The sequence below is a fragment of the Oncorhynchus tshawytscha genome, linkage group LG14, assembly GCF_018296145.1.
Source record: "Oncorhynchus tshawytscha isolate Ot180627B linkage group LG14, Otsh_v2.0, whole genome shotgun sequence".
NCBI lineage: Eukaryota > Metazoa > Chordata > Actinopteri > Salmoniformes > Salmonidae > Oncorhynchus > Oncorhynchus tshawytscha.
Window position 1 is genome coordinate 29743835 of NC_056442.1, and position 12299 is coordinate 29756133.

The 12299-nt window shown below is 41.2% G+C and overlaps 1 protein-coding gene across 1 annotated transcript in view; it reads left to right on the forward strand.

Annotated features, from left to right (window-relative positions):
* The first annotated feature begins 337 nt into the window (after positions 1-337).
* LOC112266939 (alpha-2-macroglobulin-like) overlaps positions 338-12299 on the forward strand; it is a 30774-nt gene continuing 18812 nt past the window's right edge. Inside the window, exons 1-20 of the mRNA XM_042297305.1 lie at positions 338-591; positions 3594-3777; positions 4301-4457; positions 4609-4661; positions 4939-4959; positions 5101-5269; positions 5389-5473; positions 5638-5752; positions 5860-5968; positions 6051-6160; positions 7101-7268; positions 7428-7664; positions 7944-8007; positions 8273-8418; positions 9640-9789; positions 10276-10512; positions 10777-10858; positions 10938-11091; positions 11313-11538; positions 11729-11855. Coding sequence (XP_042153239.1) covers positions 509-591; positions 3594-3777; positions 4301-4457; positions 4609-4661; positions 4939-4959; positions 5101-5269; positions 5389-5473; positions 5638-5752; positions 5860-5968; positions 6051-6160; positions 7101-7268; positions 7428-7664; positions 7944-8007; positions 8273-8418; positions 9640-9789; positions 10276-10512; positions 10777-10858; positions 10938-11091; positions 11313-11538; positions 11729-11855 — 2677 coding nt within the window. The 5' untranslated portion in view covers positions 338-508. The remainder of the gene's footprint in view (positions 592-3593; positions 3778-4300; positions 4458-4608; positions 4662-4938; positions 4960-5100; positions 5270-5388; positions 5474-5637; positions 5753-5859; positions 5969-6050; positions 6161-7100; positions 7269-7427; positions 7665-7943; positions 8008-8272; positions 8419-9639; positions 9790-10275; positions 10513-10776; positions 10859-10937; positions 11092-11312; positions 11539-11728; positions 11856-12299) is intronic.

The window sequence follows — 12299 nt, forward strand, 5'->3', positions numbered from 1 at the left end:
TGTCAGGGAAAATATATGGAGTAAAAGTACATAATTTTCTTTAGGAATGTAGTGAAGTAAAAGTACAAGTTGTCAAAAATATCAATAGTAAAGTAAAGTTGGTTAGCAAATATGTTGCATTTTATCAGTCAAAGCAGAAAGCTGTAGGCTATGGTGGCTTTTCACATGAATAATGGCTAAATTGACAGGTGGACTAAATCGACAGGTTAGCCAGGCTACATAGGTATTTCTTCTCTCAGGTGTTCCGGCCAAAATAGCCTGAGGTGACTTCATCATCATTCTGACCATCCCATTGGTCGGGGGCTGTGACTAGTTGAGGACTTCAGCGGTAATTGGGATGAAACGGGAGCTGGCTGCAGTGTTCCAAACTATTTGGAAGGGAGTGACACGGGAGGGTGCATTTGGGTATATATAGCACCGTTTGTGCAACTTTCCTGACAATCTCCCTGGACGAGGAAGAGAAGGGAGCATCACGAAGTGCGGAGGAAGACTGGCTGTTCCCGAAGCTATGGCCATGGCTCTCAATGTACTTTTCTTTGTATTGATCACATCAGTGATTATACAAACCGCGACATCGAGCACCTTCAAATCGTAAGTACACTAAAAAACATTTGTAGAAAGCAGTAGATTAAACACACAATCATCTATTTTTATTTACATGTCTGGCTGGATGCAACAGACTTCAAATGTAGGAATTAATTATACTCTGAATTCTTCACGCTATGCAGGTGTAGAATAGCCAACCTAAACGATATAAATATTTTAGTTATAAACATATGAAATATAAAACAGTATTTTCTATGCTCACTGCACTGACAACTGAATAGATAATTGCAAGCATCTATATCTGTGAATAATACAAAAAAAGATAGTGGTAAGGCCACAGGACATCACTGTTATACATACAGTACCTCTATCTCTCTGCATGTGAGGCTTTTCATTTGTTATGAGACATGCTGGCAAATTGAACTATAGATTTTGGGGTTGAGAAATCCTACTTGTGATAGCTGTTATACAGTGCATTCAGAAAGTATTCAGACCCCTTGACTTTTAACAAATGTTAAGTTACTGCCTTATTCTAAAATTGATTTAATAAAAAATATCAACCTAGAGACAGTACCCCATAAAGACACAGCAAACCCTGTTTGTTTTTATGTTTGCCAATTTATTAAAGAGAACGATCACATGTTACATACAGTTGAATTTGACATAAACCAAGTTAATGACAGCAACATAATTGTTTCAACCGCTCCACATATTTCTTGTTAACAAACTATAGTTTTGGGAAGTTGGTTAGGACATCTACTTTGTGCCTGACACAAGTCATTTATCCAACAATTGTTTACAGACATTATTTCACTTATAATTCACCATATCATAATTCCAGTGCTTCAGAAGTTTACATACACAAAGTTGACAGCTTGGAAAATTCCAGAAAATGATGTCATGGCTTTAGAAGCTTCTGATAGGCTAATTGACATAATTTGAGTCAATTGGAGGTGTATCTGTGGATGTATTTGAAGGCCTACCTTCAAACTCTGTGCCTCTTTGCTTGACATCATGGGAAAATCAAAAGAAAACAGCCAAGACCAATAAATTGTAGACCTCCACAAGTCTGGTTTATCCTTGAGAGTAATTTCCAAATGCCTGAAGGTGCCATGTTCATCTGTACGAACAATGGTACACAAGTATAAACACCATGGGACCACACAGCCGTCATACCGCTCAGTAAGGAGACGCGTTCTGTCTCCTAGACATGACTGTATTTTGGTGCGAAAAGTGCAAATCAATCCCAGAACAACAGCAAAATACCTTGTGAAGATGCTGGAGGAAACGGGTAAAAAAGTATATCCACAGTAAAACGAGTCCTGTATCGACATAACCTGAAAGGCCGCTCAGCAAGGAAGAAGCCACTGCTCCAAAACCACCATAAAGCCAGACTACGGTTTGCAACTGCACATGGGGACAAAGATTGTACTTTTTGGAGAAATGTCCTCTGGTTTGATGAAACAAAAGTAGAACTGTTTGGCCATAATGACCATTGTTATGTTTGGAGGAAAAAGGGGGAGGCTCGCAAGCCGAAGAACACCATTCCAACCACGAGGCATGGGGGTGGCAGCATGTTGTGGGGGTGCTTTGCTGCAGGAGGTACTGGTACACTTCACAAAATAGATGGGATCATGAGGTAGGGAAATGATGTGGATATATTGAAGCGACATCTCAAGACATCAGTTGGGAAGTTCAAGCTTGGTCGCAAATGTTTCTTCCAAATGGACAATGACCCCAAGCATACTTCCAAAGTTGTTGCAAAATGGCTTAAGGACAACAAAGTCAAGGTATTGGAGTGGCCATCACAAAGCTCTGACCTCATTTTCCTATAGAAAATTTGTTGGCAGAACTGGAAAAAGCATGTGCGAGTAAGGAGGCCTACAAACCTGACCCAGTTACACCAGCTCTGTCGGGAGGAATGGGCCAAAATTCAACCAACTTATTGTGGAAGGCTACCTAAAACGTTTGCCCCAAGTTCAACAATTTCCAGGCAATGCTACCAAATACTAATTGAGTGTATGTATACTTCTGACCCACTGGGAATGTGATGAAATAAATAAAAGCTGAAATTAATCACTACTATTATTCTGACATTTCACATTCTTAAATAAAGTGGTGCTCAACTGACCTAAGACGGGGAATTTTTACTAGGATTAAATGTCAGGAATTGTGACACTGAGTAAGACAAATGCTTTAAGATGTATGTAAACTTCTGACTTCAACGGTAATTATTCAGACCCTGTACTCAGTACTTTGAAGCACCTATTGCCATGATTACAGCCTCGTGTCTTCTTGGGTATGACACTACAAGCTTGGCATACCTGTATTTGGGGAGTTTCTCCCAGTCTTTTCTGAAGATCCTCTCAAGCTCTTTCAGGTTGGATGGGGAGCATCTCTTCACAGCTATTTTCAGGTCTTTCCTTTGATGTCGATTGGGCTCAAGTCAGGGCTCTGGCTGGGCCACTCAACTGTTCCCCGGTAGGCCGTCATTGTAAATAAGAATTTGTTCTTCACTGACATGCCTGGTTAAATTAATAAATTACTCACAATTGCGCTCAAGTGTATCCTGTTTCCATTGATAATCCTTGATGTTTCTACAACTTGATTGGCATCTACCTGTGGTAAATTCAATTATATTGCGGGAAAACATTTATTTAAGCCATTTTCGTATAAGGCCAAAGTAAAGAAATGTGAAAAGTCAAGGCGTCTGAATACGAATGCACTGTATGTGCATCTTAGATGTTGAAACACTTCCCCCTTTTGGTCTGATTTCCTTCACTTTCCCTCTGTTTAATCATCCCCAACACATGGTTGACAGTCCATGAAAACAACTCATTGGTATCCATTTCTACACTCTCCAAAACATAATCAATTGTGCCCTCCTTTGGACTGAGTGGGGCACATAGCCAGAGACAAATAAGGTCACTTTGTCCCTAACTTTAAAAAATCAGTAGGGTAGAAAGGAACTAAAGAGCTGTTTGAGTACACTGCCACTTAAGTATTATTACCACAGCTGCATTCATGCTGACTCTTTCCCCTTTTAGGATTTACTTTGTGACGGTCAGCTCAGAGGTGGTAGGAGGGACCACAGAGAAACTTTGTGCTCAGGTCCACCAAGCCACAGAGCCTCTGTTGTTGAAGGTGTCGCTGGAAATGGAGGGTGGCAGCGGCACCATTCTACTGGAGGAAGACGTAACACAGGACTTCTATCGCTGCATCTCCTTCCAGGTCAGCTGTAACTGTGCTGTGTTCAGCAGGCTACAACGTTGTGGACCGCTCTGATATAAATATTTCATGTAGAACCAACATGCCTCTCTGACATGTAAAGTATCAAGCCAGCTCTGTATGACATTTCTAACTGCAAGGTTCCACAACGATGTGATGCGCTATATATCAGGATCTTCTATAATACTATGGAAACTAGTACTGGTCATCCTCTACCATCATCTAAAGAACACAATTCTTACTAGACTCAAGCTAGCTATGCACATTCATTCAACACTTCATTATTTTATGAGTAGTCAATCATGTTTTGTGGAATTCAACTTGGATTACAGGCTGGGTGTTGTATGGAAAATGATCCAACCTATGAAAGGCAATAGCAGTTATATTAATCATACTTTGCTATCTACCACTTAACAAAAAGCCCTCTGTTCTCAAGCTACTCAGTCAGAGAGCCATACTTTGGTTAGGAGCTAGAGGATTGTAGAAGTTCTACCAAGCTTCCATTCTTCTGTTCTTCATATTGTAGGTACCCCCAGTGAAGGCTGACAGTGTGGCCACTGTTCTTGTCAGCATCAAGGGAAGGAAGGATGAGATGAGTAAAAAGACCAAGATCCTTATCAAGCCTAAAAGATTCCTCACCATTTTCCAGACCGACAAACCAGTCTACAAACCTGGACAGACAGGTAGTTAGATACAATCTTTGATGAACACTGAAATGTCTGTGTACTTTACAGTATATTTGTGAGGCCATAAGCTTGAGGAAAGGTCATTACTGAAATGGAGGATGGATATACTGTACACATGTATAGACAAATGTTTCTACCCCTTTTCCAGTCAAGTTCCGAATCGTCTCGCTGGATGCCAGTTTCTTGTCATTCAATCAGATGGTAAGTTACTCTTTCAGTATTGTCTGGGTCAGACAGACTGTGTAGCTGGCTCGGCAAACGTGGTCAGAGTTTATTTGCGCTACTGTAACTCTGTAGATAAAGATGCCTGTACTGTAGAAACTATTTTGGGAAGTGGTGAAACTAATGTTTCAAACCCATTTTTTTTTTTTTTTACACAATAGTAGTTCCCTTTAGGCTTACGGTAAAAACAATTTTGGGAAATAATGAAGTCGGAGGTTTTTTTAGGCTAAATGCTGAATGTTTTTCTCTTTTCTAGTATCTAACAGTGGAGCTTCAGGTGAGACCAATTTAAAATCCATTGCAACTAAAAACCAAAGCTGTATAAAAAAATGTTACCTGCCAATATGTACTGTGGCATGATTTTATACAATGCCTAACAAAAATACCTACCTTCAACCTATTATGAATCTATATACAGGACCCAAACTCCAACCGCATTGCTCAGTGGTTGAACCAGTCAACAGTGAGTGGAATTCTGGACCTGTCCCACCCCATGTCTGCAGAGGCAACGCAAGGAAGTTACATCATCACTGCATGGAATGAGAAGGGAGAGCAAACTTCCCAAACCTTTGACATCAAAGAATATGGTGAGGAAATTGGCATGGGATAAAAAAAAATCAGATTATATTGTTTTTTACATGGTGATTCCATGTTTTTGGTGTAGTTTCATAGACAATGAGGAAATAACATTATGTATTTTTGACAGTTTTACCCAAATATGAGGTCAAAGTCTATCTACCCCAAACAATCACTATTCTGGACAAGCAAGCAACACTGAGAGTTTGTGGAAAGTAAGTGCATAAGATAATGTAAACTGGGGCACTTTATGGACAGAATATTAAGCCTTAATTTGTGTGTTGCATGTTTGATACTTGCTCATGTTCAAAGCTGTTTCTACTTTTTTGGAACAGTTAATTGTCAGAAGTTAATTGTCTTCTGGTGACTTTATTTGTAGATACACTTATGGAAAACCAGTGGTGGGGTCTGTCACTGCGAAAGTTTGCAGAATTGCCGTTCAATATTACTGGGTATTTGATTCTAGTAATATCTGCGAGGTGTATCTTATCAAAGTAAGTGTTTTTATTGTTACGCCGTATTCTTTGAAGAACACTGTGGACAAAACGTTGAGGTTTTTGTAGCTGAGCTAAGCTGACCTACAACTACTCATTCATCCTAGACTGACAAAACTGGTTGTGCAACCCAAATGATCGACTTGACCCGGTTCCGTCTACGTGAATCTTTTGGGGACTTCGAAGTGGAGACTGAGCTGGAAGAATATGGAACTGGTAGGAGAGAACCTTGTCTTGAACGTAGAGGTGTTTACATGCTGAACTGTTAACCTCTGACCCTTGCCTATGTTCTCTCCAGGGGTCATCCTTAAAGGTAGTGGCAAGGCAAGCTTCACCAATGTCATCGTAACTGTTCGTTTTGAGGACGTGCCCCAAGCATATAAACCAGGAATTGCATACGAGGGGAAGGTGAGGACAAACTATATTAACAAATGCCTTTTTAATAACACTGCAGAAAATGTTTTACTCAGAAAAATGGATTTGAACATGAAGTAATTTGATGCATCTAAAATGTTAACATTGCATCTAAACTAGGCTTTTGATAAATACATTCAGTAATGTCTAAACTAGGCTTTTGAATTGCAATGGGAGTGTACATGTCTAAACTAGGCTTTTGATGTCTTTATGCAATGGGAGTGTACATTCAGTATGTTGGATGTCTAAACTAGGCTTTTGATGTCTTGTTTGCAATGGGAGTGTACATTCAGTATGTTGGATGTCTAAACTAGGCTTTTGAATGCAATGGGAGTGTACATTCAGTATTTGATGTCTAAACTAGGCTTTTGATGTCTTGTATGCAATGGGAGTGTACATTCAGTATGTTGGATGTCTAAACTAGGCTTTTGATGTCTTGTATGCAATGGGAGTGTACATTCAGTATGTTGGATGTCTAAACTAGGCTTTTGATGTCTTGTATGCAATGGGAGTGTACATTCAGTATGTTGGATGTCTAAACTAGGCTTTTGATGTCTTTTTGATGTCTTGTATGTTATGCTAAATGGGATGTCTTGTATGTATGGGAGTGTACATTCAGTATGTTGGATGTCTAAACTAGGCTTTTGATGTCTTGTATGCAATGGGAGTGTACATTCAGTATGTTGGATGTCTAAACTAGGCTTTTGATGTCTTGTATGCAATGGGAGTGTACATTCAGTATGTTGGATGTCTAAACTAGGCTTTTGATGGGAGTGTACATTCAGTATGTTGGATGTCTAAACTAGGTCTTGTATGCAATGGGAGTGTACATTCAGTATGTTGGATGTCTAAACTAGGCTTTTGATGTCTTATATGCAATGGGACATTCAGTATGTTGGATGTAAACTGCTGCAGTCCTGTCCTGTGTTTTCAGATCAAGGTGACCGGTCCCGACTCTAGTCCCGTTCCCAATGAGCCTGTGTATCTCTTCCTACAAAACAGTGGCAAATCTGAGAACTGGACTCTCACCACAGACAGCAAGGGCATTGCTTCCTTCTCTCTAGACACTTCTCTATGGAGTTCTGATTCTGTCTCTCTGTCGGTCAGTGGTCACTCACTCATGTTTTCCTCTGAATATTTAATCATATATTATTTACTGTAAATATTCAGTTTGTTCTGACTGATCAATTTCTCCTGATGTATTCTCCAAGGTTACTACAATAGTTTAATTTTCATATATTTTCTGTGTTTCTTGAACCAGGCTCGTTATCAAAAGGTTGAGGAGGATTATCCATACGAGCAGGGTGTGCGTAGACCAGAATATTCATCGGATTACCACTTCGCAAGAGAATTTTATTCTAAGAGCAAGAGCTTTGTGAAGATAATGCAGGGCGAAGGGAAGTTCTCCTGTGAGAAGGACGGTATTGTTCTTGCTCACTACATCATCCAAGGGGTGGAGCTGAAAAAGGGACAGACGACCCTGGACTTTTTCTATCTGGTAAGATTAAAGGGATGTTTCACTCAAAATATCTTTAAAAAATTTTTATTCCACCACAAGATTTGGGATATTTTACTTCAGTATTTGATTGTTTTGTCTGGAAATATTTTAATGGCTTGGGAAAACCATACAGTACTTGACTTCCAGTTGAATATTTCACCTTAGCTGATGCACAGTAATATATCGCTTTAGTAATATATCTGATCTCCAGGTTTTGGCCAGTAACGCTCTCTGGTTATTAATGTTGATGATGCCACCTGGCTGTCTCTTATGTCCCAGGTCATATCTAGAGGCAGCATTCGGCAGCACGGCCGTCTTCCTGTGACCATTAAAGAAAGAAAAGGTAAATAAAGTGGTCTTGGATTCTCCCGACTGCTTCCTGACTTTTTCTTTAGAACTTCTCAGAACCCCACTTGATTAGAGGACATGCCTAATGGCATTAAGCTGGCATGGGATAAAAAGCTGTCACGACAGGATTCAATCATCCAGATTACATCTTCAATACAAGCTCTTACTGCACAGTATATTTCAAAGTGTTCAGTGACTAGCCTTTGTCCGTATTGGTGGCTTATGGTGAGCTAATGGCCATCCCATTGTCCATCTTTCAGTTAACCAAGGTCATCTGATGCTCTCGCTGCAGCAGATGCCTGAGCTGACCCCTTTTGCCCAGGTAGTGGTGTACACCGTGTTGCCTGATGGGGAGGCAGTAGCAGACAGCCAAGACTTCCCCATTCACCTCTGCCTTAAAAACAAGGTAGGCAACTAGGCGTCTTTCACCAGCTACATGAAATGTGATCTATCGGGGCAACGTGCACTACGATCAATTTCCAAAATGACTTCACATCAGACTATGATATGAAATCCTTCAACTGCACCTTTTGGATCATCACAAATTTGTTGGGTCTGTTTCTGTCTAGATGTGGTCAGAGGTCAGTTGTTGCGTGCTCAGTAGTGGTGTAGATGAGTCAGTGGTTTTGGTCACCAGGTGGTTGAGGTCAGAAGATGAATGGTCAGAAGATATGTAGTTGTGGTCAGCAGTTGAGTGATAACTAGCTGTGTGGTTGTGGTCAATGGATCTGGTAAGCAGTTGTGGTCAATATTTGCGTGGTTGTGATCAGTAATTGTGGTCACCCTCTGTTTGGTGAGTAGCAATGGCTCTGTTAGGGCTGCTCCATAATGAAACTCAGCTGTTAGTAGAGTAGCCACTTTTTTTTGTCATTCTGAACTCTGACAAACAGCTAATTATTTTTATTTGTAGAAGCTATTCCTAACCTGCTCTTTCCAGTCAGAACAAAGTTGTATACAAGTAACTTGAGTGAGACCATTCCGCACGTTTTAGTTTGAACTGCGTGTCTAGATTAAACGGTGTAGGAGGAGTAGCGTGCTGAAAAAGTATGAATATCTAAGCTGAGGCTTTTGCTGCGCAAGCCCCACAGATACACTTACTCATGATATACTTCTGCCAGGTCAGCCTACTTCGTAGTTAACATTTAAAATTGAGTTTTTTGGAGGGGAAAATACTTCTGCCAACCCACAAGATGGTTATCACAACAACTGGCTACACAGTGATAGGCTAACATGCACACCGCACAGACAGAATGGGGTAATATTAATGGAAATGAGTTGGCAGACATGGTTAGGTTTGGCTTTTTAAGCCAATAGTGGCTAACCAGGGCTGGGATGTCAATGTTGCGTTGATTAGATGGTATCTGAGAGCTTACGGTGTCTGATAGTTTGCTGTAGAACACGTGAGAATTGCATGTACTTTCAGAAGCTACTCCTAGGTGGCCTACGACCTACTGGTAGCTTGTGATCGACCTGTTGGAGACCCCTGCTCTACACAGTACTACCATTGTGTTATGGGCTCTGTACCAGTATGCTACTATACTTGGAATGAACCAATGCGTTAGCCATGTATGCTAGTATAGATATATTTAAACATAGCTGTGATGTCTCTTCCTTTTCTCCTCTCCAGGTGTCCCTGAAGTTCTCGTCCCTCCAGGAGTTGCCAGGGGAGAAGACTTCTCTGAGCCTCCAGGCCCACCCAGGGTCTCTGTGTTCTCTCAGGGCCATCGACCAGAGTGTGCTGCTGCTGCAGCCTGAACAGGAGCTCAGCCTAGACTCTGTACGTTCTCCATGGTTCTGCGTCCCAAATGGCTCCCTATACCCTATGTAGTGCACTACTTTTGACCAGGACCATTGACTCACCACACTACTCACCACCACCACTCACCACACGAAGCACTGAACACATCACCTTTGGCATTGTTTTTGTGCACCCATGTTTTTCAAGATAGGATTTGGCTCATTTTCAGCTTCCTCTAACCATGTCTTAACCACTGTCTGATAATTAAAGTTTAGAAGCTTCAACTTGTGGGACTATTTAGTTGGTTGTCTTGTACCACTCAAGCTAATTCGAGTACAGATCAAGTATTAGCCGTATGTATTTAACCCAGGTGTTATCCTATGCACTGACCTTGTCCTAACTATGTACTGACCCTATAACCTCTGACCACAATCTGACCATGCACCGACCACGCTCTGACCATGTCAAGGTGCTGCTGATTATAAAGTCAGTATTACTAGAGGTATATTACTTCTCTCTCCGCAGGTCTTCAGTCAGCTGCCTGTTCAGAAGTTGTCTGGATATTCATACAGGGTAGAAGACTTTGACCCCTACCCATGCCGACCATTTCCTCCAATCATTAAAGAGGAGATGGAAGTGCTCCCACCACCTGTCCCTAAACTGGCCGAGGAGTTAGAAGCACCACCCGTACCTGACAGGAAAAAACGCTCATTCTGGTTTGGCCCCAACAATGACAAAAACGATGTTTACAACATCTTTAAAGTAAGAGGATCAAATAAGTTTCATGTTATTGTTTTTGTCTGTTTGGAATATGGAAAATGTATAAATAAATACTTAATATTTATTTAAGTAAGAAAGTAGACACTGAATGAATTAAAATGGAATGCAGTCTGTTAAGACGTATACACCGTATCTATACAAATGTTTGGGTTTTTAAACCAATACCCACATAATTGAGCAAAACTGAAATACAGGTATGATATGGCCTTTACACTGACTGTTCTATTGCTTTACTTTTCATTTTAGGAAGTTGGAATCAAGATCCTGACCAACTCTGATGTGAAAAAACCTTACCACTGTATTATACCCTTTTCAATGGAATATGACGGTATGGTAGAAGAGGGTACGATAATGTGTGAACCTTTCTAGTCTTAACCTAATAATAAAGGATTAGTTTCTATTTACAGCTATTCAATTTAAATCAGTAGAAGAAATTGATGCTCCAGTGTTAATGGCCAACATGATGCCAGAGACCTCAGCCGCTAGAGCCTCTGACGGGCCTAAGGAGACCGTCCGCACGTACTTCCCTGAGACCTGGATCTGGGACCTGATTCCTGTGGGGTAAGCATTGTAACGGACGCCAAAGTTGTATCCATTTATATTTAGTTTAATGCACATCCCTTTTCATGGGGTGCTTAACTGACACTGCCTTGTAATGGGGTTATACTGAGACTACAAGAATGTTTTTGTCCATGGGGTAGGTTTATTTATTGAATTGACCATGTTATGTGTTCTGATGTTAATATACATTGTTTTTATTGTACCCTTTTCACCACGACCAGACTTACAGGAAAAGTGAATGTTGAGAAGACTGTCCCAGACACCATCACTAAGTGGGCTGCAGGGGCGTTCTGTACTTCCCCAGTGGGTTTTGGCCTGGCTCCCAACACTGGCCTCACTGCCTTTCAACCCTTCTTTGTGAGCCTGACGCTGCCCTACTCTGTCATCCGGGGGGAGGTGTTCACACTCAAGGCCACAGTGTTCAACTACCTCTCCAAGTGTATCATGGTAAGCCCTCCCAGGGTTGTCTCTTTCTTTACCTCTCCAGTCCCACTTCATTTGGATAGTCCCTGTAGACAACCTATAGATGCTCTGACGTAGACAACCTATAGATGCTCTGACGTTTTAAGGACGAGAGAAGAGAGAAATGCATGGAATCTAGTAAAGACTTGCGATTGACTCCATGTGTTTCTCCTAGGTGAAGGTGACTCTAGCTGAGTCGAACCAGTTCACAGCCAGGCCATGTGAAGGCTGCCAGTACACACTGTGTCTGTGTGCTGAAGAGAGCAGGACCTTCAAGTGGATCCTCACCCCAACTGCTTTAGGTGAGCCATACAGTACTCTGTCAATCTATCACAAGGCTCTTGCAATAGACTCCACATTTACTCCCTATGTCCTAGGCCCTTACCCCCTAACCCTTCTGTAAGGTTTAAGAAATAAGGTGGTATCTCCACCACTATACTGCTTATAGCTATCCAGACCCTCAATTCATGCAAATGTTGAAAGGTTAGGGCCAGAGTGGAGGGGGTAGGATGTGAATTGTTCCGTCTGTGGTGCCTAAGGACAGGGTTGTTCACTTTGCACAGCTCTTGTCAGACTGAAATGTAAGAATATTCAATTATTTATCTTATTGACATGACTCAAATAAATTCCTTGTATATGTCCTAGCCCTGTAAAGAAATGTTGACAATCGCTTGTACTAACAAGTCAGGAGGGATATCTGATGACATGCTCAGAAAGCTCTCCCTCAGGGGGTATCCATGGCTATT